General features: G+C 51.5%; 1 protein-coding gene across 3 annotated transcripts in view; it reads left to right on the plus strand.

Moving 5' to 3' along the window:
* Positions 1 to 22,006, plus strand: part of ptprja (protein tyrosine phosphatase receptor type Ja) — a 283,707-nt gene that overhangs the window by 256,049 nt on the left and 5,652 nt on the right. For all 3 annotated transcript variants that reach the window (XM_072518944.1, XM_072518945.1, XM_072518946.1), the window contains 3 exons: positions 5,463 to 5,582; positions 14,706 to 14,866; positions 20,355 to 20,490. In XM_072518944.1, the coding sequence (XP_072375045.1) occupies positions 5,463 to 5,582; positions 14,706 to 14,866; positions 20,355 to 20,490 (417 nt within the window). The remainder of the gene's footprint in view (positions 1 to 5,462; positions 5,583 to 14,705; positions 14,867 to 20,354; positions 20,491 to 22,006) is intronic.

Raw genomic sequence — 22,006 nt, forward strand, 5'->3', positions numbered from 1 at the left:
GGGGGGCGGGGATCAGGCAGCGTGGGCCCATGTCACGGGAGCAGCAGGAGTTTTTAAGAAACTGCTTTGCGGATTTAACGGTGGAGATTCTGGCCCCCATGAAGGCGTCGATTGAAAAGTTGGTGGAGACCCAGAAGATGCCAGAAGACGGCGATCAAGGAGGTGCAGCAGAAGGCCTCTGATAATCAGGACGAGATTCTGAGCCTGGTGGTTAGAGTGGAGGCGTACGAGGTGCTGCACAAAAAATGGCAGGAGAAGCTGGGGGACCTGGAGAATCGGTCAAGGAGGCAGAACCTGTGGATTCTGGGTCTCCCTGAAGGCGTGGAGGGGTTGGATGCTGGGGCGTATGTGACCACGATGCTGGGTATGCTGATGGGCGCGGGGGCTTTCCCACGGCCCCTGGAGCTGGATGGGGCGCACAGAGTCCTGGCAAGGAGGCCTCGGGCGAACGAGCCGCTGAGAGCTATGGTGGTAAGGTTCCACCGCTTCACCGACATGGAGTGTGTCCTGAGATGGGCGAAGAAGGAGCGGAGCAGCAGGAGGTGGGAGAAAACAGAGATCCGTATCTATCAGGACTGAAGTGCAGAGCTGGCCAAGAAGCGTGCGGGATTCAACCGGGCCAAGGCGGTCCTCCACGGAAAGGGGGTGAAGTTCGGGCTGTTACAACCGGCGAGGCTGTGGGTTATATATCAGGCCCGGCACCACTATTTCGACACGCCGGACGAGGCGTGGGCTTTCATCAAGAATGAGAAGCTGGACTCAAGCTAATGGACTGCAGTATGCTGTGGGGGTTGTTGGTGGGGGGGGAGGGGGCGGTGTTATGTTGGGGTTTTCCCCGTCTTTTCTTGTGTTTTTGGGCCCCCTTTGCCCTGGCCCCTCGAGGCTTTGGGCGAGGTCGCAGTTGGGAAGAGCTGCGTCACAGGAGGTGGGGTCGGCCCAGGCAGGGAGCGCAGTTTACCCAGCAAAATGGTGGGGGTGGCACCTGAAGCTGGGAGTTTGAGTGTATGGTACTTTGTTTTGTTTTTCTTTCTCTGTTCACACGGGGTGTAGGGGGAGGGGGGGGGGGGGGACTCTCTCTACCCCACTTAGGTGGGGGGGGGGGGGAGATTTGCAAGGGGAACCCACAGGGGGATTGGAGGTGGAGGCGGGAGCGCGGCCGGGGCCAGCATGAGTCAGCTGACTTACGGGAGTGCAATGGGAGGGGTAGGGGGGTTAAGCGGATGCTTGACTGGGAGGGGGGTTAAGGGGGGCTGCAATGCTGCTGTGCTGACTGAGGGGGAATCTATGTTAAAGGGGAGAGTCGGGACGGGGAGCCTCCGCCTGGGGGGGCTGGAGGGTGCAGGAGGTGCGGGCACATGGCTGGCCTAAAAAAGGAGATGGCTAGTTGGCAGGGGTGGGGAGTGGTGGGTAGCCCCCCAACCAGGCTGATCATGTGGAACGTGAGAGGCCTGAATGTGCCAGTCAAGAGGACCCGTGTGTTTTCGCACTTAAAGGGACTAAAGGCAGACGTAGCCATGCTACAAGAAACGCACCTGAAGATCGCGGATCAAACCAGGCTGAGGAAAGGATGGGTGGGCAGGTTTACCACTCGGGGCTGGATGCGAAGAACAGGGGGGGTCGCAATTTTGGTGAGCAGGCAGGTGGCATTTGACGCGGCGGTTATTGTGGCGGATAAAGGGGGTCGATATGTTATGGTGAGTGGCAGGTTGCAGGGGGCCCGGGTGGTGCTAGTGCATGTGTATGCTCCGAACTGGGACGATGCAGGGTTCATGAAGTGGATGTTGAGTCGGATTCCGGATCTGGAGTCATGCAGTTTGGCAATGGGGGGGGGGGGACTTTAACACGGCCCTGGACCCGGAACTGGATCGGTCTGGGTTGAGATCGCTTAAGAGGCTGGCAGCGGCCAAGGTCCTGAGGGGGTTCATGGACCAGATGGGGCGAGTAGACCCGTGGAGATTTGCCAGGCCAAGGGCGAAGGAGTTTTCCTCCTTCTCCCATGTGCACAAGGCGTACTCGTGGATTGATTTTTTTCGTGGTAAGCAGGGCGCTAATCCCGAGAGTGGAGGGGGTGGAGTATTCGGCCATTGCGATCTCGGACCATGCCCCGCATTGGGTGGAGTTGGGGCTGGGGAGGAGAGAGGCCAACGCCCTCTGTGGAGAATGGACGTGGGACTATTGGCGGGTGAGGAGGTCTGTGGGCGGGTTCGGAGGTGTATCCAAAGCTATATGGAGACCAATGATAATGGGGAGGTTTCGGTGAGTGTGGTCTGGGAGGCGCTGAAGGCAGTTGTCAGAGGGGAGCTAATTTCAATCAGGGCCCACAGAGAGAAGAGGGATAGGATAGAGAGGGAGAGATTGGTGGGGGCGATACATAGGGTGGACAGGAGGTATGCGGAATCCCCCGAGGAGGGGTCGTTGAAGGAGCGCCGGAGCCTGCAAGCGGAGTTTGACTTGCTTACCACGGGGAAGGCTGAGGCTCAGTTGAGGAGGGTACAGGGAGCAGTGTACGAGTATGGGGAGAAGGCAAGTAGGATGCTGGCGCATCAGCTGTGGAAGAGAGAGGCGGCCAGGGAGATTGGGGGGATTAGAGATAGGGAGGGTAACACGGTGCTGAGCTCGGCAAGGATTAACGAGGCCTTCAAGGACTTTTATGGCAAATTGTACGAGTCAGAGCCCCCAGAGGGGGGGGGGGGGGGGGGGCGGGGGGGGTGAGGCAGTTCCTGGACCAACTGAGGTTTGCACAGGTGGAGGAGGGGCGAGTAGAGGGATGTGGGGCCCCGATTGAGATGGAGGAACTGATTAAGGGATTAGGGGGTATGCAGGCGGGCAAGGCCTCGGGACCGGATGGGTATCCCGTAGAGTTTTATAGGAAATTCTTGGAGGTGCTGGGTCTACTGTTGTTGAGGAAAATGGAACCCATCCCCCGACGATGTCGCAGGCTCTGATCTCGCTTATCCTCAAGCGAGATAAGGACCCATTGCAATGTGGCTCCCATAGGCCGATTTTGCTCCTTAATGTGGATGCCAAGCTGTTGGCCAAGATTTTGGCCACTAGGATTGAGGACTGTGTCCCGGGAGTGATCAATGAGGATCAGACTGGGTTTGTGAAGGGAAGGCAGTTAACACGAATGTGTGGAGGCTCCTGAATGTGATCATGATGCCCTCGGAAGTGGGGGATGCAGAAGTGGCAGCGGCAATGGACGCGGAGAAAGCCTTTGATCTGGTGGAGTGGGAGTACCTGTGGGAAGTGTTTGGCAGATTTGGGTTTGAAGAGGAATTTATAGGGTGGGTCAAATTGTTGTATCAGGCCCCGTTAGCGAGTGTGTCGACGAACCGGGGTACTTTAGATTACATCGAGGGACGAGGCAGGAGTGCCCCCTGTCCCCCCTGCTGTTTGCCCTGGCGATCGAGCCGCTGGCCATGGCGTTGAGGGAGTCGAGAAACTGGAGGGGGTTGGTTCGGGAGGGGGGGGGAGGAGCATCGTGTTTCACTGTATGCGGATGACCTGCTCCTATACATTACGGATCCGGTGGAGGGGATGGGGGAGGTCATGCAGATTCTTAGGGATTTTGGAGACTTTTCAGGGTATAAGCTGAATGTTTGAAAAAGCGAGCTTTTGTGATACATGCGAGGGGCCAGGAAAAGAGACTGGGAGAGCTACCGCTTAAGGTGGTGGAGAGGAGCTTTCGCTACTTGGGCATTCAGGTGGCTAAGAGCTGGGGGGTCCTGCACAAGCTCAATTTAGCGCAGCTGGTGGATAGATGGAGGAGGACTTTAAGAGGTGGGGCATGCTGCCGCTTTCCCTGGCGGGCAGGGTGCAGTCCGTAAAGATGATGGTCCTCCCCAGGTTCTTGTCCGTCTTCCAGTACCTTCCCATTCTCATGCCCAAGTCCTTTTTCAAGCGGGTAAATAGGATTATTATGGGATTTGTGTGGGCAAACAGGACCCTGCGTGCTAAGAGACTGTTCTTGGAGCGCAGTCAGGGGGGGTGCGGGATTGGCGCTGCCGAACTTCTGCAGCTATTACTGGGCAGCGAATGTATCCCTGATTCGGAAATGGGTAATGGAGGGAGAGAGGGTGGCGTGGAAACGGTTGGAAGCAGCGTCTTGTAAAGATACTAGCTTAGGGGCACTGATAACGGCACCGTTGCCGCTTCCGCCGAGGCGGTATACCACGAGCCCAGTGGTGGCGGCGACATTGAGGATCTGGGGGCAATGGAGACGCACAGGGGGGAGGCAAGGGCTTCAGTCTGGGCCCCGATACAGAACAATCACAGGTTCGTTCTGGGTAGAATAGACGGGGGGTTTCTAAGTTGGCACAGGGCAGGTATCAAATGGATGAGCAACTTGTTCATTGATGGGACTTTTGCTAGTCTGAGGGCGCTGGAGGAGAGATTTGGGATACCCCCGGGGAATATCTTTAGGTACATGCAGGTTTGGGCATTCGTGAAAAAGCAGGTGAGGGAATTCCCGCTGCTGCCTTCCCGGAGGATACAGGACAGGGTGGTCTCGGGCATGTGGGTAGGGGATGGCAATGTATTGGAAATATATCAGGAGCTGCAGGAGGCGGAGGAGGCCCCGGTGGAGGAGCTGAAGGGCAAGTGGGAGGAGGAGCTGGGTGAGGAGCTGGATGAGGACCTGTGGGCTGACGCCCTGGGCAGGGTCAATTCCTCCTCATCTTGCGCCAGGCTTAGCCTAATTCAGTTTAAGGTGGTGCACCGGGCGCATATGACAGTGGCGAGAATGAGTAAGTTCTTTGGGGTGGAGGACAGGTGTGTGAGGTGCAAAGGGAGCCCAGCAAATCATGTCCATATATTCTGGGCATGCCCAGCACTTACAGGATTTTGGAAAGGGTCACAAAGGCTATGTCCAAGGTCTTGGATACTCGGGTAAAACCGAGCTGGGGGATAGCGATATTTGGGGTATCAGACGATCCGGGAGTGCAGGCGTCGAAAGAGGCCGGAGGTCTGGCCTTTGCCTCCTTGGTAGCCCGGAGAAGGCTCTTGTTAATGTGGAGGGACGCGAAGCCCCCAAGTGTAGAGGCTTGGGTCAGTGACATGGCGGGATTTCTCAGGTTGGAGAGGACAAAGTTTGCCTTGCGAGGGTCCTTGCAGGGGTTCTCCAGGCGGTGGCAACCGTTCCTTGACTTTCTCTCGGAACGTTAGGTGGAGGTCAGCAGCAGCAGCAAACCGGGGGGGAGGGGAGGGGGGGGGGGTTTGGGCGGTGGTTGGATTTCATTTGTAAAGGGCAGATACCCCACCTTGTTTTGTTAAATTGTTAAATGGTTAAGTTGTTTTCTGTTTTATTGCTGTGTTTACTTTCCGTTGTTTTTCTTTTTGTAGTGATTTGTAAACATTATTGAAAATTTTTGAATAAAAACAAATTTTTAAAAAAAAGAGAATAGTATGAAATTCTCAGTTAGATTTTATTTTATTTATTTTTTATTTCTTATGCCACATGCTAGGCAAAATGTGAGCAGTACTGGCCAACTGAACGTCCTCACATCTATGAAGACAAAACTGTTACCATGACGTCAGAACTAGTTCTCCAAGACTGGACTATCAGGGACTTTACAATAGTAAAGGTGAGTTATCTATATTTTCAAGAGAACACTAAGGAAATCCGTTTGGAAGAGTTAAGTCATTGACAACAGTTTAGATTCTGGGAACAAGCAATAGGGTGCATAATGGATCCAGGAGAGAGTCCTGTGAACTACAACTGCTGCCATCGAGCAGCACTTAACATGTATAACAAAATCATATGATTGAGATCCCCATCATAATTAAAAAGACCAAAAACATGTTTTCTTTTTTTGCACAAAGTATTAGGAAACCACACTTTCAACCCTATCGGCAGTCACTACATCTATAATGCTGTTTGGACAACCCCTCCCCTTGGTAGCTTTCTCTGTGTGCCTGATCATTATAAGGGACCTGTCGTTGGCTTGGTGCTGATCATGTTCAACATAGTCACCGAGGTTGATTTTCGTTGAATCCGTTACATCCTGGCATGGCACAGTACCACAGTAATTATTGCATTTACCCACTCAGCAATCCATGAATGTTGTTCTTATACAACCCTAGGTCGTTCTTTTGAAATAATCAGCCTCAATGATGGGATATTCAGTTGTTTTGCTGTAAATGTGTCCTTGTACTGGAAGGGACTGCTTTTTCCCATTGCCAGGAACAGGGGCGAGATTCTCCGACCCCCCGCCGGGTAGGAGAATCGCCGGGGGCTGGCGTGAATCCCGCCCTCGCCGGTTGCCGAATTCTCCAGCACCGGATATTCGGCAGAGGTGGGAATCGCGCCGTGCTGGTTGGCGGGCCCCCACCCCGCGATTCTCCGGCCCGGATGGGCCGAAGTCCCGCTGCTAAAATGCCTGTCCCGCTGGCATAGATTAAACCACCTACCTTACCGGCAGGACAAGGCGGCGCGGGCAGGCTCCGGGGTCCTGGCGGGGCGCGGGGCGATCTGGCCCCCGGGGGTGCCCCCACGGTGGCCTGGCCCGCGATCGGGGCCCACCGATCCGCGGGCGGGCATGTGCCGTGGGGGCACTCTTTTCCTTCCGCCTTTGCCACGGTCTCCACCATGGCGGAGGCAGAAGAGACGTCCTCTGCTGCGCATGCGCGGGAATGTCGTCAGCGGCCGCTAACGCTCCCGCGCATGCGCCGCCCGGAGATGTCATTTCCACGCCAGCTGGCGGGGCACCAAAGGCCTTTTCCGCCAGCTGGCGGGGCGGAAATTAGTCCGGCGCGGGCCTAGCCCCTTAAGGTTGGGGCTCGGCCCCCCCAAGATGCGGAGCATTCCGCACCTTTGGGGCGGCGCGATGCCCGACTGATTTGCGCCGTTTTGGGCGCCAGTCGGCAGACATCGCGCCGATATCGGAGAATTGCGCCCCAGTTTTGAGTGGCATGATTGGGCAGCATGGTCATAATGCTAAGTCATCTGAACTCTACTGTCCGTTGGCTGTGATGCTCCGAAGTGAAAAGAATTTGGAGATTTTAATTCAACTTCACTCAATGTTCATAGGGTACATGGAGCAACCATTAATGATTGAGGATAGAAATGTTTAGGATTTTGTGTGTGGTGAATCATGCGTACCTTAATGGGTCCTGACTGATGGGGTCTGCAGTGTGGGTGTGGTGAATGTATTCACCCAAGTATGAACTTTCTATATAGTGCTGTGACCTATGACCTGGAAATGATAATACGATCTACTTCCAGGTACTGTACTGGAACCCCGGTGGGCTCCGCTTCTGGCTCCGCCTTCACCAGGGATATATAGACCGGCCACCTGTGGGTGGCACTCATTTGTACAACAGATACTGGCAGGCGAGTTCCTGGATAATAAAGTCTAGTATTCACTCGTTCTCACGGTCTCACCGTGAATTGACGGTATAACAGTGGGTTGTGGGGGGGTTGCTGGCTGTAATATCTCCTGGTTGGCCCATCCTCCCTGTCATTCCACACACTGTCCACAATTTTTAAGGGAATGGGGTGCATGACCGAGGGCAGCTACCCACCCTCACACTGATTTGAGGCTCTTCAGTGGCCAATTAATGGGCACTTATGGGCTACTATGTCCACCAATTTTGAGACTGGTGGGCGGAGGGTCGGGATCAGGGATGTTCTGCAGGTTGGGCTGCCCGTGAAGGAAAACCTCCATAACTGCCCCCACCCCCTGCCCTTTCCTGATTGAGTTCCTCCCCTAAGTCCTGTCTCTTCCCAACCACCATCCCACCCTCCTTGCGTACTATCGTCACACACATACACACTCCTCACATTCCCCGACCTCTCCATCAAGAACACCCCTGGGCCTCCCCTGCCAGCCCCACCAGACCTGAATTTGTCCTGACGGTTCTTAAGACTACATATTGTCCCAGCTGTAGTCATCCTTTTGAGAGGTGCAGCTGACCAATCAGATAACCAGCAACACTCTGAGGTGGGACTTCCTTCCATATGAAGGCTATATACCTCTGCCTGTGGTACAGCTGATATCTTCCCCGTTGACTCCTGCTTCTGCTGTAAGAACTGAATAGAAATCAAACACACCTGAGGTGTAAATGGAACATAATTTACCAAAAGTCTAACATCTTAATTCCCTTGTGAACCGTATGTGAGTCCCAGATAAACGTAGAACAAAATTGCTCAAACCACTGCTCTATTTTGGCCTATTGGATTGAGAGCTGGATTGAGGAAGTTTTTGATGAGCTGAAAACTCAGTCAGTACTATATAGGAACCAAGGCTCCTAATGATAAATGTTAAGTGTGCTTTTGAAGAAAATTATTCGAGATTACACAACCTAAAGGCCCACCCAACTCCTTTTAATGTCCATCCTCTGATGCAACATCCTACCTCTTCAATTGTTGCCTTTTATACCAATGGTCTGTAGACTTAATTTTCTCAGGAACCGATCAAATTCTCTTTCGAATGGGCGGCACAGTGACAAAGTTCTTGATGTTTATTAGAAATAAGGGACATCACAGCCCTATAAACTGACTTTTATGTGGAGGCTCTGGGCGGGAATCTCCCGAATTCCCCGATGGCCCGACGCCGGCGTAAACAAAAGGAGCGAACCACTCCGGCGCCAGGCCAACCAGAATCGTCCACACTTCCAGGGGCTAGGCTGGCTCCGGAGGGGTTGGCACCGCGCCAACCGGCGCCGAAGGGCCAGCGCGAGTTAGTACATGCGCAGAACCGCCAGCGTGGTTCCGCGTATGCGCAGAACTCTTGCGCATGCGCAGGGGGTATCTTCTCCACGCCAGACATGGCAGAGCCCTACAGAGTCCGGCGCGGAAGGAAGGAATGCCCCCACGGCCAGGGCCAGGCCACCGTGGGCCCCCCCGAGGACCGCACCAGCCGGCCTACCAGCCAGGTGCCACCGCGTGGGACCATGTCCATTTCAAGCTGGCGGGACTGGCCAGAAACCGACGGCCGCTCGGCCCATCGGGGCCCGAAGAATTGCCGGGGGGGATGCTGCCAACGGCCCCCAACTGGCGTGGCGTGATCCCCACCTCCACCTGAAAACCGGTGCCGGAGAGTACGGCAGCAGGCGTCGGAGCGGCGGGGCGAGATTCACACCGCCCCCCGGGGATTCTCCGACCCGGCGGGGGGTCGGAGAATCCCGCCCAGTAATTAGGATTGGGTTTTATTTAATCAGTAAAACAGCTAAATCACACTTTTATGTAGACAAAGAGAACAATAACTTGTCTCTACAAATTAACATTCTACTCCCTGGACGGAACGGTGGCGCAGTGTTTAGCACCGCTGCTTTACAGCGCCAAGGACTCTGGCCCCAGGTCACTATCTGTGTGGAGTTTGCACATTCTCCCCGTGTTTGCGTGGGTCTCACCCCCACAAGACCAAGATGTGCATGGTAGGTGGATTGGTCACGCTAAATTGCCCCTTAATTGGGAAAAAAAAATTAAATTCTCTTTAGCATCCTCTAACAGAGTTAGGCTTTATTGCATCAGTTGGTGCCAGGTGTGGCACCCTGGCAGTGCCCATACCAACTAATATACAGATTTGTCAAAAGGTAATCCCGCCCATTGCGGGTGGGATTCACATCGCAACATTCACATCTTGTGAGATTGCGTTGAATCTCGTGTGGCATTGCAAGCCAGGTTGATCCCGGGAACGGCATCCCCCAGCTTTCAACAGCCATGCTGTGCCACGGAGAGCTGTGTAGCGGGCGCAGCCTGGCTGTTAGATCGCCCCCTTAGAATTTTTTTCAACACTGGGGAGCTGAACTCGGAGATCGGCTCCCCATTTTGAAAGGGTGCCTGTTTGAGCTAATGGGTCTTGTTAGAGGGGGGGGATGGGCTTTGAATTTAGTTCTGCTTTTTGGGTGACTATTTTTCTAAAGTGATTGTTTCGTCACTGGTTTTTTTTCTGTTGTTTGTTTACTGGGAAATGTGATGCTTTTAAAATGTTTATTCATGTGGGGGAGGAAAGAGAGGAGAGTACAATTGGGAGACAGACTGCTTGGTGCCAGGGGCGGGAGCTATCAAGTCCGCATGGGTCAGCTGACTTTCGGAAGCGCAGTGGGGGGTGGACAGGTGTTAAGTTGCAGCTTGACTTGGGGATTGGGTTTTAGTGCTTGCTGACAGGGGAGGAACTGTTACTAGGGGACAAATGGGAGGTCGGGAACGGTGACCGCCCGAGTGGGGGCTCGAGGACGCGAGCTCGAGGCTGGCCTAAAATGGGTGATGGCTAGTCGGCGGGGAGGGGGGGCGGGTAGGGGTAGGAATCCCCCCATCCAGGCTGATCACATGGAACGGGAGATGTGCTGGTCAAGAGGACTCGCGTGGTCGCGCATTTGAGGGGGCTGAAGGCGGACGTGGCAATGCTACAAGAGACACACCTAAAGGTTACAGACCAGACGAGATTGAGGAAGGGGTGGGTTAGCCAAGTGTTCCACTCAGGACTGGACTCAAAGACCAGGGGGGTAGGGACATAACTTGATCAGCAAACGAGTGGCATTCGAGGCAGGGTAAATCATGTCAGACAAGGGGGGTAGGTACATAATGGTGAGTGGGAAACTGGAGGGGGTGCGAGTGGTACTCGTGAACATACATGCTCCGAATTGGGACGACGTGGAATTTATGAGGTGGGTGTTAGGTAAGATCCCAGACTTGGAGCCACGTAACCTGATCATGGGAGGGGACTTCAACACAGTCATTGATCTGGAATTGGGCCGGTCAAAATCCAGGACAGGAAGGAGGCCGGCTGCGGCAAAGGAATTGAAGGGTTTTATGGAACAGATGAGGGCAGTAGACCCATGGAGGTTTGCACGGCCAAGGACGAAGGAGGTTTCCTTTTTTTCACATGTCGACAAGGTATACTCTCGCATCGACTTTTTTGCTCTGAGCAGGGCGCTAATACCGAAGGTGGTGGATACTGAGTGTTCGGCAATTGCAGTGTCGGATCATGCACCGCACTGGGTGGATCTACGGGTTAGTGTGGAGAGAGGGCAATGCCTGCTGTGGAGACTGGATGTGGGGTTGCTAGCGGATGAAGCGGTCTGTGGGCGGGTTAACACGTCCTTCCAGAACTACCTGGAAATAAATGATATGGGGGAGGTCTCTGCAGCGACGGTCTGGGAAGCTTTGAAGGCAATAGTCAGAGGGGAATTAATCTCAATATGGGCCCACAGAGAAAAGGTGGAATGGGCTGAGAGGGATAGGATAGTGGAGGAGATACTCCAGGTGGACAGGAGATACTCGGAGGCCCCGGACGCGGGGCTACTGAGGGAGCGGCGGAGGTTACAGGTGGAGTTTGGGCTGTTGACCACAAGGAAAGCAGTGGAACAGTTGAGGAAGGCAAAGGGAGCGATCTGAGTATGGGGAAAAGACAAGCAGAATGTTGGCGCACCAGCTCTGGAAAAGAGAGGCGGCCAGGGAGATAGGTAAAGTAAAGAGTAGATAGAGATGGTAATACTGTCCTGGACCCAGTGGGAGTGAACGAGGATTTTTATAGTAAATTATATGAGTCGGACCGCAGGCTGGGGTGGAGGGGATGAGGCAATTTGTGGATCAGTTGACGTACCCGAGGGTGGAGGAGGACCTGGTGGAGGGGCTAGGAGCCTCGATTGAGATTGAGGAAATCATCAAGGGACTGAAGGGCATGCAGTCGGGCAAGGCCCCGGGGCCTGATGGCTACCCGGTGGAATTCTATAAGAAGTTTTCAGAGATATTGAGCCCACTGCTGGTGAGGACATTTAACAAAGCAAGAGAGAAGGGAATCCTTCCCCCCCACCCCAACAATGTCGAAGGCCTTGATTTCATTGATCTTGAAACGGGAGAAGGATCCGGAGCAATGCGGGTCATACAGGCCGATATCTCTACTGAATGTGGGTGCCAAACTGCTGGCTAAAATACTGGTCACAAGGATAGAGGACTGTGTCCCGGGGGTGATAGGGGAAGACCAGAAGGGATTTGTTAAGGGCAGGCAACTCAAGGCCAATGTTCGAAGGCTTCCAAATGTTATTATAATGCCCTCAGAAGGACAGGAGGTGGAGGTGGTGGTCGCAATGGATGCGGAGAAGTATTTTGATCAGGTGGAGTGGAATTACCTGTGGGAGGCGCTGGGAAGGTTTGGGTTTGGTGAGGGCTTTATTGACTGGGTGCGGTTGCTCGATCAGGCACTAATAGCCAGTGTGTGTACGAACCGGCTGAGGTCGGGGTATTTTGAACTACACCGAGGGACTAGGCAAGGGTGCCCCCTCTCCCTGTTACTGTTTGCTCTGGCCATAGAGCCATTGGCCATGGCGTTAAGAGCCTCTGGGAACTGGAAAGGGCTGGTTTGGTGGGGATGGGGGGGGGGGGGGGGCGCGGGCGCGGTGTAGCACCGGGTCTCGCTCTACGCAGAGGACCTGCTCTTGTACATTTCGGACTCGTTGGAGGGGTTGGGGGAAGTAATGCGAATCTTGGGGGAATTTGGCAATTTTTCAGGCAATTTTTAAATTGAACATGGGGAAAAGCGAGATGATTGCAATCCAGGCAAGAGGGCAGGAGAAGAGACTGGGAGAGCTGCCACTTAGAATGGTAGAGACGAGCTTTCGATATCTGGGAATCCAGGTGGCCTGGAAATGGGAGGCACTACACAAGTTAAACCAATCCCGGTTGGTAGAACAAATGGAAGGGGACTTGAAGAGATGAGACATGCTCCCCCTATCACTGGCGGGGAGGATACAGACCGTGAAAATGACGGTCCTCCCCAGATTTCTGTTTGTCTTTCAGTGCCTCCCCATCTTCATCCCTAAGGCCTTTTTCAAGCGGGTGAATAAGATTATTTTGGGCTTTGTGTGGGCGGGTAAAACCCCGCTAGTGAAGAAAGTGTTGCTGGAGCGCAGTCGGGGGAGGGTGGGTTGGCGCTGCCGAACTTCTGCAATTACTACTGGGTGACTAATATAGCCATGATTAGGTAGTGGGGGAGGGGTGGGCATGGGAGCAGATGGAGGCGGCTTCATGTAAAGACATCAGTCTGGGAGCATTGGTAACGGCACCTCTGCCGTTCTTGCCAGCCCGATACTCCACAAGTCCGGTGGTTGTGGCGGATCTGAGGATCTGGGGGCAGTGGAGGAGGTATAAGAGAGTGGAGGGAGCACCGATTTGGACCCCGATTTATAACAACCACCGGTTTGTACCAGGTTTTACCAGGGCTGGAATTTGAAGGATGGGGGATCTATTTATAGATGGGAGCTTTCCCAGCTTGAAAGCTTTGGAGGATAAATTTAAATTGCCAGCAGGGAATGGTTTTAGGTATTTGCAGGTGAGTGACTTCCTGAGAAAACAGGTGCCGGCCTTTCCGCTGCTGTCAGACGGGGGATACAGGATAGAGTAGTTTCCGGTACCTGGGTGGGAGAGTGGAAGGTATCAGGAGCTTTCGGAGGCGGAGGAAAGTCCGGTGGAGGAGCTTAAGGGCAAATGGGAGGACGAGCTAGGAGGAGAGATAGAGGTGGGTCTATGGCCGGATGCCCTAAGCAGGGTTAATACCTCCTCATCGTGCGCCAGGCTTAGCCTGATACAATTTAAGGTAGCCCACCGGACACACATGACATTGGCTCGGATGAGCAAGTTTTTCGAGGTAGAGGATAGGTGTGCAAGGTGTGCCGGAAGCCCAGCAAATCGTGTCCACATGTTTTGGGCATGCCCGAAGCTTAGAGGGTTTTGGCAGGGTTTTTCTAAAGCAATGTCCACGGTGCTAAAAACACAGGTGGTGCCGAGTCTGGAGATAGCGATCTTTGGCGTGTCTGAAGATCCGGGAGTTCAGGGGGCGAAAGAGGCCGACATCCTGGCCTTTGCCTCCCCGGTAGCCCGGAGACGGATCTTATTAATGTGGAGGGACTCGAAGCCCCCGAGTGTGGAGACCTGGGTTAGTGGCATGGCTGGGTTTCTCAGCCTCGAGAAGATGAAGTTTGCCTTAAGAGGGTCAATGTTGGGGTTCTCCCGGAGGTGGCAGCCGTTTGTCGACTTTCTCGGGGAAAATTAAAAATGTCAGCAGAAGCAGTATTCCAAGTGGGGGGAGGGGCGGCCGATTGTTGTTGTATGGTTGAGGTGTGTGAAGATTGGGCTGGGGGGGGGGGGGGGGGGGAATGTTTATTTTACCATATCGATGTCATTGTTTTTGTTACTATTATAAAAATTTTCAAATACCTTAATAAAATATATTTTTTAAAAGTGTTCCCCGCTCAGCACCTTATTCAACGCAAGTCACATTGAATAGCCTTGTTTTCTCAACACTGCGAGTGCCGAGATACACGCAGCTAAATGCGTTCACTGGGGGACTTTGTTCCCTTTTGGGAGAATCGTGTCCTAGGTGTGGGCTCAACCGGTGAGAAATTCCCCAGGGCCCAAAAAAGTGACTTCAGTGTCGTTGGATAACGGTGGGGAATTCGTCAGCAGAGCCGACGGAAAACTCCCTGAAAGACTAACCACAAATGAACTTAGAAATGTTTCCATTAAATTCTGCCCTTTATCTTGTTTGACATCTTGCGCTGTTACTCTGGCTCAGTGAAAGGTAACAAAATGGAGAGATTGGTAAGCATACCAATCGTTGCTGGCTGCAAAGTATGTGTTTGTCTTGGCTTTACCTGTGATGTCTGTTATCATTCCAAATCATCATGGTCCAAAATTACCATACTCACCAGATTATTTGCCTGTATAGATCCTCTGACAATGCCACCTGTTTCTTCTTTTCCGACAGGAAAAATCCAAAGAAAACCGTGCCCTGCGGCATTTCCACTTTACAGGCTGGCCTGACCATGGAGTCCCGAGCACCACTGAGGTCCTCATTGACTTCAGGAACTTAGTGCGGCAGTACATCAATCAGTACCCAAAGAGTGGGCCTTCTGTGGTGCACTGCAGGTAATGAGACCATCACTTTACTGTTTTTGAATATTGTATATTCAGTGTTGGATATTGTGTATTGTAGCTTTGCACTGAGGCACTTTATGAAGTAAATGGAACTAGGGACTGATTTTAATGGGTCCCCGCTGGTGGGTTTGCAGGGAGTGGGATGGGGCTGTAAACGTGCTGTAGGTTGAACTATCCTCCTTGTCGCTTCGCACCCTGTCCACAATTTTAAAGTTGGGGGCGGGTGTGTGGGAGAAAACCTCAGGTGGCTGCCCACCCTCACCTCAATTAAGGCACTTAAGGACTCCCAATTAATGGTCAACCGTGGTTTTGAGGTCAAGGTCAGGGATGCTTGGCAGGTTATCCTGTCCAGGCAGGAAAGTTGGTTAGGGTGGGCACTGCACAGATGTTATATTGGTAGAATAGCCTGAGAGAAAGGAGCAGATGAGCCATAAAAATGGAGTAATAGCATTCCTGCCTTTTCTACATTTTAACATTGCTGATTTTGCTGTCACATGATGCTTCCAAGGAAATCTGCTGAATAGCCACTAGGGCTCTCTATGATTAGGTTTTAAACAGAAATTCTTCATTAGGTGTAGCCGAATGGAGTTTTGAGTACTCTTCCAGGCTCCCTAAGGAATGCTCAGATCTCTTGGGGCCCCACCCCTAACTGCAAAACATAACAATATCCTATCTCCTGGACTTCTCTTTCTTCTAGCAACCTCCTCCATGCTGAATGGGGAACGGTGGTCATAGAGTCATAGAGTTTTTACAGCACTAAAAGAGGTCCTTCGGCCCAACATATCTGCGCCGGCCATCAAGCACCTAACTACACTAATCCCATTTTCCAGCACTTGGTCAATAGCCTTATATGCTAAGGCATTTCATGTGCTCATCTAAATGCTTAGCTGAAGTGAGGGATCCCGCCTCTACCACCCTTTCAGGCAGTGAGTTTCAGATTCCCTGAGGAATTCATCTTGAGATAAGATATCACACCAATGTTGTGAGTAGTCTGTATCCAACTCGGACAGTTTTTAGGGAGGGGAATTGAATCACAGACTTTTTGTTTTATTCTTTTCACGTGATGCAGGCATCTCTGGCAAGGCCACTATTTGTTGTCCATCCCAAATTCCCCTTGAAAAGATGGTGATGGGTCAACTTCTTGCAGTCCACCTGGTCAGAGTACACCCACAGTGCTGTAGTAGGGACCAAAGACAATGACTTTGGTCTTCCCAATATCTAGTTGCTCTGCCAAGCACTCTTGATAATCAAGAGGCCATGGAAGGGTTGAGCAAGGTGGTACGACTGGTGATCAAGAGCTGGATGTTGTCAGCGTACATGTGGAATCTAATGCTTAGATAACATCACTGGGGGGGCAGCATGTAGGTGAGAAATAGGACGGGCCAAGGCTAGATCTTTGGGGGACACCAGAGGTAGCAGTGTGGGAGTGTGAAGAGAAACTATTGTTGGTGATATTCTGTCTATAACTGGATGGATAAGAATGGAATGTGGCAAATTGAGTGCCTTCTGACTGGACAGGCTCTGAAAGATAATAGTATCACCGACCATGTCAGAGGCTGCAAACAAGTCAAGCAAAAAATCCGCTGGGTGTCTGCTAAAAATTCCCATCCACTCCCACCGGGTTTCTGCTGCAAGGGGCAATTAGCCCAAGAGACAGATAAACAAAATGAGTGAGAGATTTAGCAGGGAGGACTTTTCCCAGCACCTTGGAAGTGGTTTTTTTGGTGCAGGAGCTAAGCAAAGGAGTGAGTTGAGGCAGCTTCAGATTGCGAGTGGTAACCTATCTTGCAGCGGTGGGAAGCCCATTAAGGTAGATCAGGAAATAATGGGGATATCCATCAGCCTTTCCAATCTTCCCCAAGGCAACTGGGATCCCCAAAGTTAGCAGAACTCCGCAGCTCACAGGAGGAAAGTACCTGACATTTAAAAGCAATCTGACTTTTACTTGGTGAAGTTGGAAAAGCAATGATTATCCCCAGGCATGGGCCTGGCATAGCAGCTGTCTTTCATGGAATGTCCCTTTTCTTGCATTGTTCCCTCTTGTGTTCCATTCACTGTCGCTGCACTCACAGTCACAATGAAGGCTGCTGGCCTCCTTCACATTTCGGTCACTAAATTACCTTCCCCTGCCCACCACCCCGCCTCCTGAGCCTGCTCTCAAGTCCTAATTGAACAGTGATACTGGAGGCAGGTTCTTAATTAGCTGCCTCCATTAAGATCATCCCTGAACTCCTGCTGCTACAGTAAACGGGGTCGGGCCTGAAAGTGGTCCCGAAGTCCACAGGTTTTTAGAGTCCAAAGAGTCAGTCCTTACATTCACAGCTGGTCCTGAGATGATGAGAGAACAAGATGCACGGACAAACTGGGAAGGCCAAGGTCAGCAGGTGCATGGGAACACCCATCACCTGCAAAATTCCCTCCAAAATAGATTTGTTCAGATCATAATGGCTACCCGCTTTTTCCTGGTTGCTCAGCAGTTCATTTACATGCACAGTTAGAATAAAAAGAGTTTCTTACTTTTCCCCTTTCCATGGTTTTATATCTATCAAGGTGAGACTGTTGGTTCAGGGAACTGAAATCCCTCCCATTCCTCAGTGACAGCATCAAGTAGTCTCAATTTAATCTGGCACAGCAAGATACAGAGCAATACTCCCTCTTCACCCACAAATGTAGTCTGTACTGCATAATCTTTTTCATTCATAGAACATAGAGCATTACAGCACAGTACAGGCCCTTCGGCCCTCGATGTTGCGCCGACCTGTGAAACCACTCTAAAGCCCATCTACACTATTCCCTTATCGCCCATATGTCTATCCAATGACCATTTGAATGCGCTTAGTGTTGGCGAGTCCACTACTGTTGTAGGCAGGGCATTCCACGCCCTTAAAACTCTCTGAGTAAAGAACCTGGGCGAAATTCTCCGGAAACGGCACGATGTCCGCCGACTGGCGCCCAAAACGGCGCAAATCAGTCGGGCATCGCGCCGCCCCAAAGGTGCGGAATGCTCCGCATCTTTGGGGGCCGAGCCCCAACCTTAAGGGGCTAGGTCAGCGGCGACCGAATTTCCGCCCCGCCAGCTGGCGGAAAAGACCTTTGGTGGCCCGCCAGCTGCCGCGGAAATGACATCTCCGGGCGGCGCATGCGCGGGAGCATCAGCAGCCGCTGACGGCATTCCCGCGCATGCGCAGTGGAGGGAGTCTCTTCTGCCTCCGCCATGGTGGAGACCATGGCGGAGGCGGAAGGGAAAGAGTGCCCCCACGGCTCAGGCCCGCCCGCGGATCGGCCAGAATCGCACAGGCCAGATCGCCCCGCGCCCACCCCCAGGACCCCGGAGCCCGTCCGCGCTGCCTTGTCCCGCCGGTAAGGTAGGTGGTTTAATTTACACCGGCGGGACAGGCATTTTAGCGGCGGGACTTCGGCCCATCCGGGCCGGAGAATCGCGCGAGGGGGCCCGCCAACCGGCGCGGCGCGATTCCCGCCCCTGCCGAATCTCCGGTGCCGGAGACTTCGGCAACCAGCGGGGGCGGGATTCACGCCAGCCCCCGGCGATTCTCCGACCCGGCGGGGGGTCGGAGAATCTCGCCCCCTATCTCTGACATCTGTCCTATATCTATCTCCCCTCAATTTAAAGCTATGTCCCCTCATGCTAGACATCACTATCCGAGGAAAAAGGTTCTCACTGTCCACCCTATCCAATCCTCTGATCATCTTGTATGCCTCAATTAAGTCACTTCTTAACCTTCTCTCTAACAAAAGCAGCCTCAAGTCCCTCCGCCTTTCCTCATAAGATCTTCCCTCCATACCAGGCAACATTCTGGTAAATCTCCTCTGCACCCTTTCCAATGCTGGTAGAGGGAAGATCACTGATGATGCAGCTGAAGGTGGATGGGCCTAGAACACTACCTTGAGGAACTCCTGCAGTGATGTCCCAGGACTGAGATGATTGACCTCCAACAACCACAACCAATTTTCTGTGTCTGATATGACTCCAACCAGTGGAGAATTTCCTCCCAATTCCCATTAGCTTCAGTTTTTCTTGGCCTCTTTGATGTCACACTCGGTCAAATGTTGCCTTGATATCAAGGGCAGTAACTCTCAGCTCAGCTCTTGTGTCCATGTTTGGACCAAGGTTAAAATGAGGAACCCAAACTGAGCATCAGTGAGCAGGTTATTACTGAGTAAGTGCTGCTTGATGGCACTGTTGAGGACAATTTCTATCACTTTACTGATAACCAAGAGTAGACTGATAGGGTAGTAATTGCTGGGTTGGATTTGTCCCGCTTTTTGTGATGCCATGAGACTTCCAGGCAACTTCCTTCAACTGTTGGTGGGACTGGACATACCCAGTGATGGTGGGGTCTGGAACATTGTGATCCGTTAAGATGTTTTGTGTGCATCTGTACTGTGGCCATAACGCAGAACATAACAGGTTTGGTACATTTCCGAGGGCAATTAAGAGTCAACCACAATGCTGTGGTTCTGGAGTGACATGAAGGCCAAACCAGGTAAGGGCGGCAGATTTCTTTCCCTAGAGGGACATTAGTGAACCAGATGGGTTTTTGTTATGACGATGGTTTTGTTGTCACCGGTAGACTAGTTTTTAAATGCAAATTTATTAATTGAGTTTAAATTCCACCAGCTTCCATGGCGGATTTGAACCTGTGTCCCCAGAGCATTAGTCTGGGCTTCTTGATTACTAGTCCAGTGACGTTACCACTAAGCCCACCACCTTCCCTGTCATTGTTGTCGTCATCATCATCAACTTTCTGCTGTATAACTTTCTTACATCACTCTTGAAAAACATTCCAAGATGTATTACTGTGATTTTATTTTCAATTTCCCACCTTATTTATTTTTCTTCCGGAGTGAGATTACCAATTTGTGTTGAATTAGGGATAATCTTGTTGTTGGCCCATGCTTGCAAGGCACTCAAGTATGTACAGATTATTATCAAAGTAGCCTTTTCAGTGAGCTGCCTTCTATCCCATAGTCTGGGCCATTTTAAAACCCTCTTCCCCAGAGGTGAAAGGCGAATGCCAAACCCATTATGCCACTTGGTGTCTCATGAAAGAATTTTCTTCCCTCACTGGAAAAAAATCAGGTGGGAATGAAGTGGCTGCAAGGACAGAGGAGTTTGACTCTCTATCATAATTACGATGGTTAGCACTGTTGCTTCACAGCGCCAAGGACCTGGGTTTGATTCCTGGCTTGGGTCACTGTCTGTGTGGAGTCTACACATTCTCCCCATGTCAGCATGTGTTTCCTCCGGGTGCTCCGGTTTCCTCCCACAAGTCCCAAAAGACATGTTAGGTGATTTGGACATTCTGAATTCTCCCTCTGTATATCCGGACAGGTGCCGGAGTGTGGTGACTCGGGGATTTTCACAGTAACTTCATTGCAGTAATGTAAACCTACTTGTGACAATAATAAAGATTATTATTATTATTATGTGACTGACCTTTGGCCTCCTTTCTCTCAGTGCTGGAGTTGGTCGGACGGGGACATTCATTTGCATCGATCATATGATTTATCAGATAGACAACAACAGACAGGTCGATATCTGGGCCACAGTCCATCAGCTGCGAATGCACCGACCACTGATGGTGCAGACTGAGGTAAGACACCCAGCACCAGTGAATAATGCAGATATTCATTTGTGCACAGTCAAGATCATAGGGCTTGGAGATCAGCAGTGCCATCAATGCATATTAATCAATAAGAACCACAAGCTTTTCCCCACAACTAGGCGTCAGTGAATAAGCTAATTATACTTTCAGTCTACCCCTTTTCCATGTTATTATAATAATTATTTCTATTAAATAATTAGTACAGACGATACAGAAACCGAAGACAGTCCAGCACTCTCTCTACCGCACTGGTGTGTCAGCCTAGATTTGTAGATAAAGATTTTAAAACTTTTTGCTTGTTTGCTCTTGTATTATATTTTTTCGCTCTTTCAATTTCTTACTCATCCTTTGGTTTTGAAAACACTCCCAATGACAATATTTCAAATTTCTATTGTCGGCAAATTCAGTCGACCCACTGCAGGCATCATGAACTTCAAGCTGTTCGTGCCAGTGGGAGCTTCCTGTCCCGCTGACAGTGCACCCCTGCCATGGGTTTCCCGGCAGCGTGGGGTGGATTCGATGCGAAATGCCACCGACAGTGGCAAGACCACAAGATTCCACCACTGGCCAATTGCGGGCTGCCTCCATTGGTCGCCATCACTTTGGTATTGTTCTTACTAAATGGGTTCTCATTAAATTTCAACTTTAATTTCTTCTCAAATGTCTTGAAAATCCAGCGCAAACTCTCTGCAGCCTTTGACATAGTTAATCACACCATCCTGCTCCTTCACCTCCCCTCCATTATCCAACTCTTAACTATCCTGTTGTAAAAGGTAAACCTCCTGTAATGGTTTCTCTTCCTTCTCACACACCCACCACACTCTGGAGTCCTTCAAGGACCTGTCCCTGCTACCCTTCAGTGACATTATCCAAAAACATCAAAGTTCCACTGTATGCCGATATCACCCATCTTTACTTCATGACCACCTCTTATCATTGACTGGTATGCTACATTTTGGACTTACCCATAATATCTATCATTTTCATTCCTGTCTCAGCCCATTCATGCTTTTGCAATCTCCCCAGAGACATATACAATAGTACAATTCTGACTGGCCTCCAATCTTCCAACCTCCATAAAATTGAACTCACCTAAAATTTTATTGCCCATATCCAAACTTCACACATTGGCACATCACTCACGTACTTAGTGAGCCACATTGGCTCCTGGTCTGGCAACACCTTGATTCTGAATTACCATTCATATTTTCAAATTCCTCCACGGTTTTAGCTCTCCTTGGCTTCATCCCTCCCTCCCTATCTATGTAATCCTATAACCCTCCCAAGAATGGCTTGTTTGTTTCCCCCTTCCCGCCCCACTTTGTTTGCCCTCCAATTGGCTGCTGCACTTTTATCCATCTCGGCCCTAAGCTCTGGAATTTCCAACTCTTAACTTTTCTGCTTCTCAACCTCTATGAGCTATCTTAAATGAGGCGGTAAACATAGAACATTACAGCGCAGTACAGGCCCTTCGGCCCTCGATGTTGCGCCGACCTGTGGATTC

This window comes from Scyliorhinus torazame, chromosome 10 (genome assembly GCF_047496885.1).
Source record: "Scyliorhinus torazame isolate Kashiwa2021f chromosome 10, sScyTor2.1, whole genome shotgun sequence".
Classification (NCBI taxonomy): domain Eukaryota; kingdom Metazoa; phylum Chordata; class Chondrichthyes; order Carcharhiniformes; family Scyliorhinidae; genus Scyliorhinus; species Scyliorhinus torazame.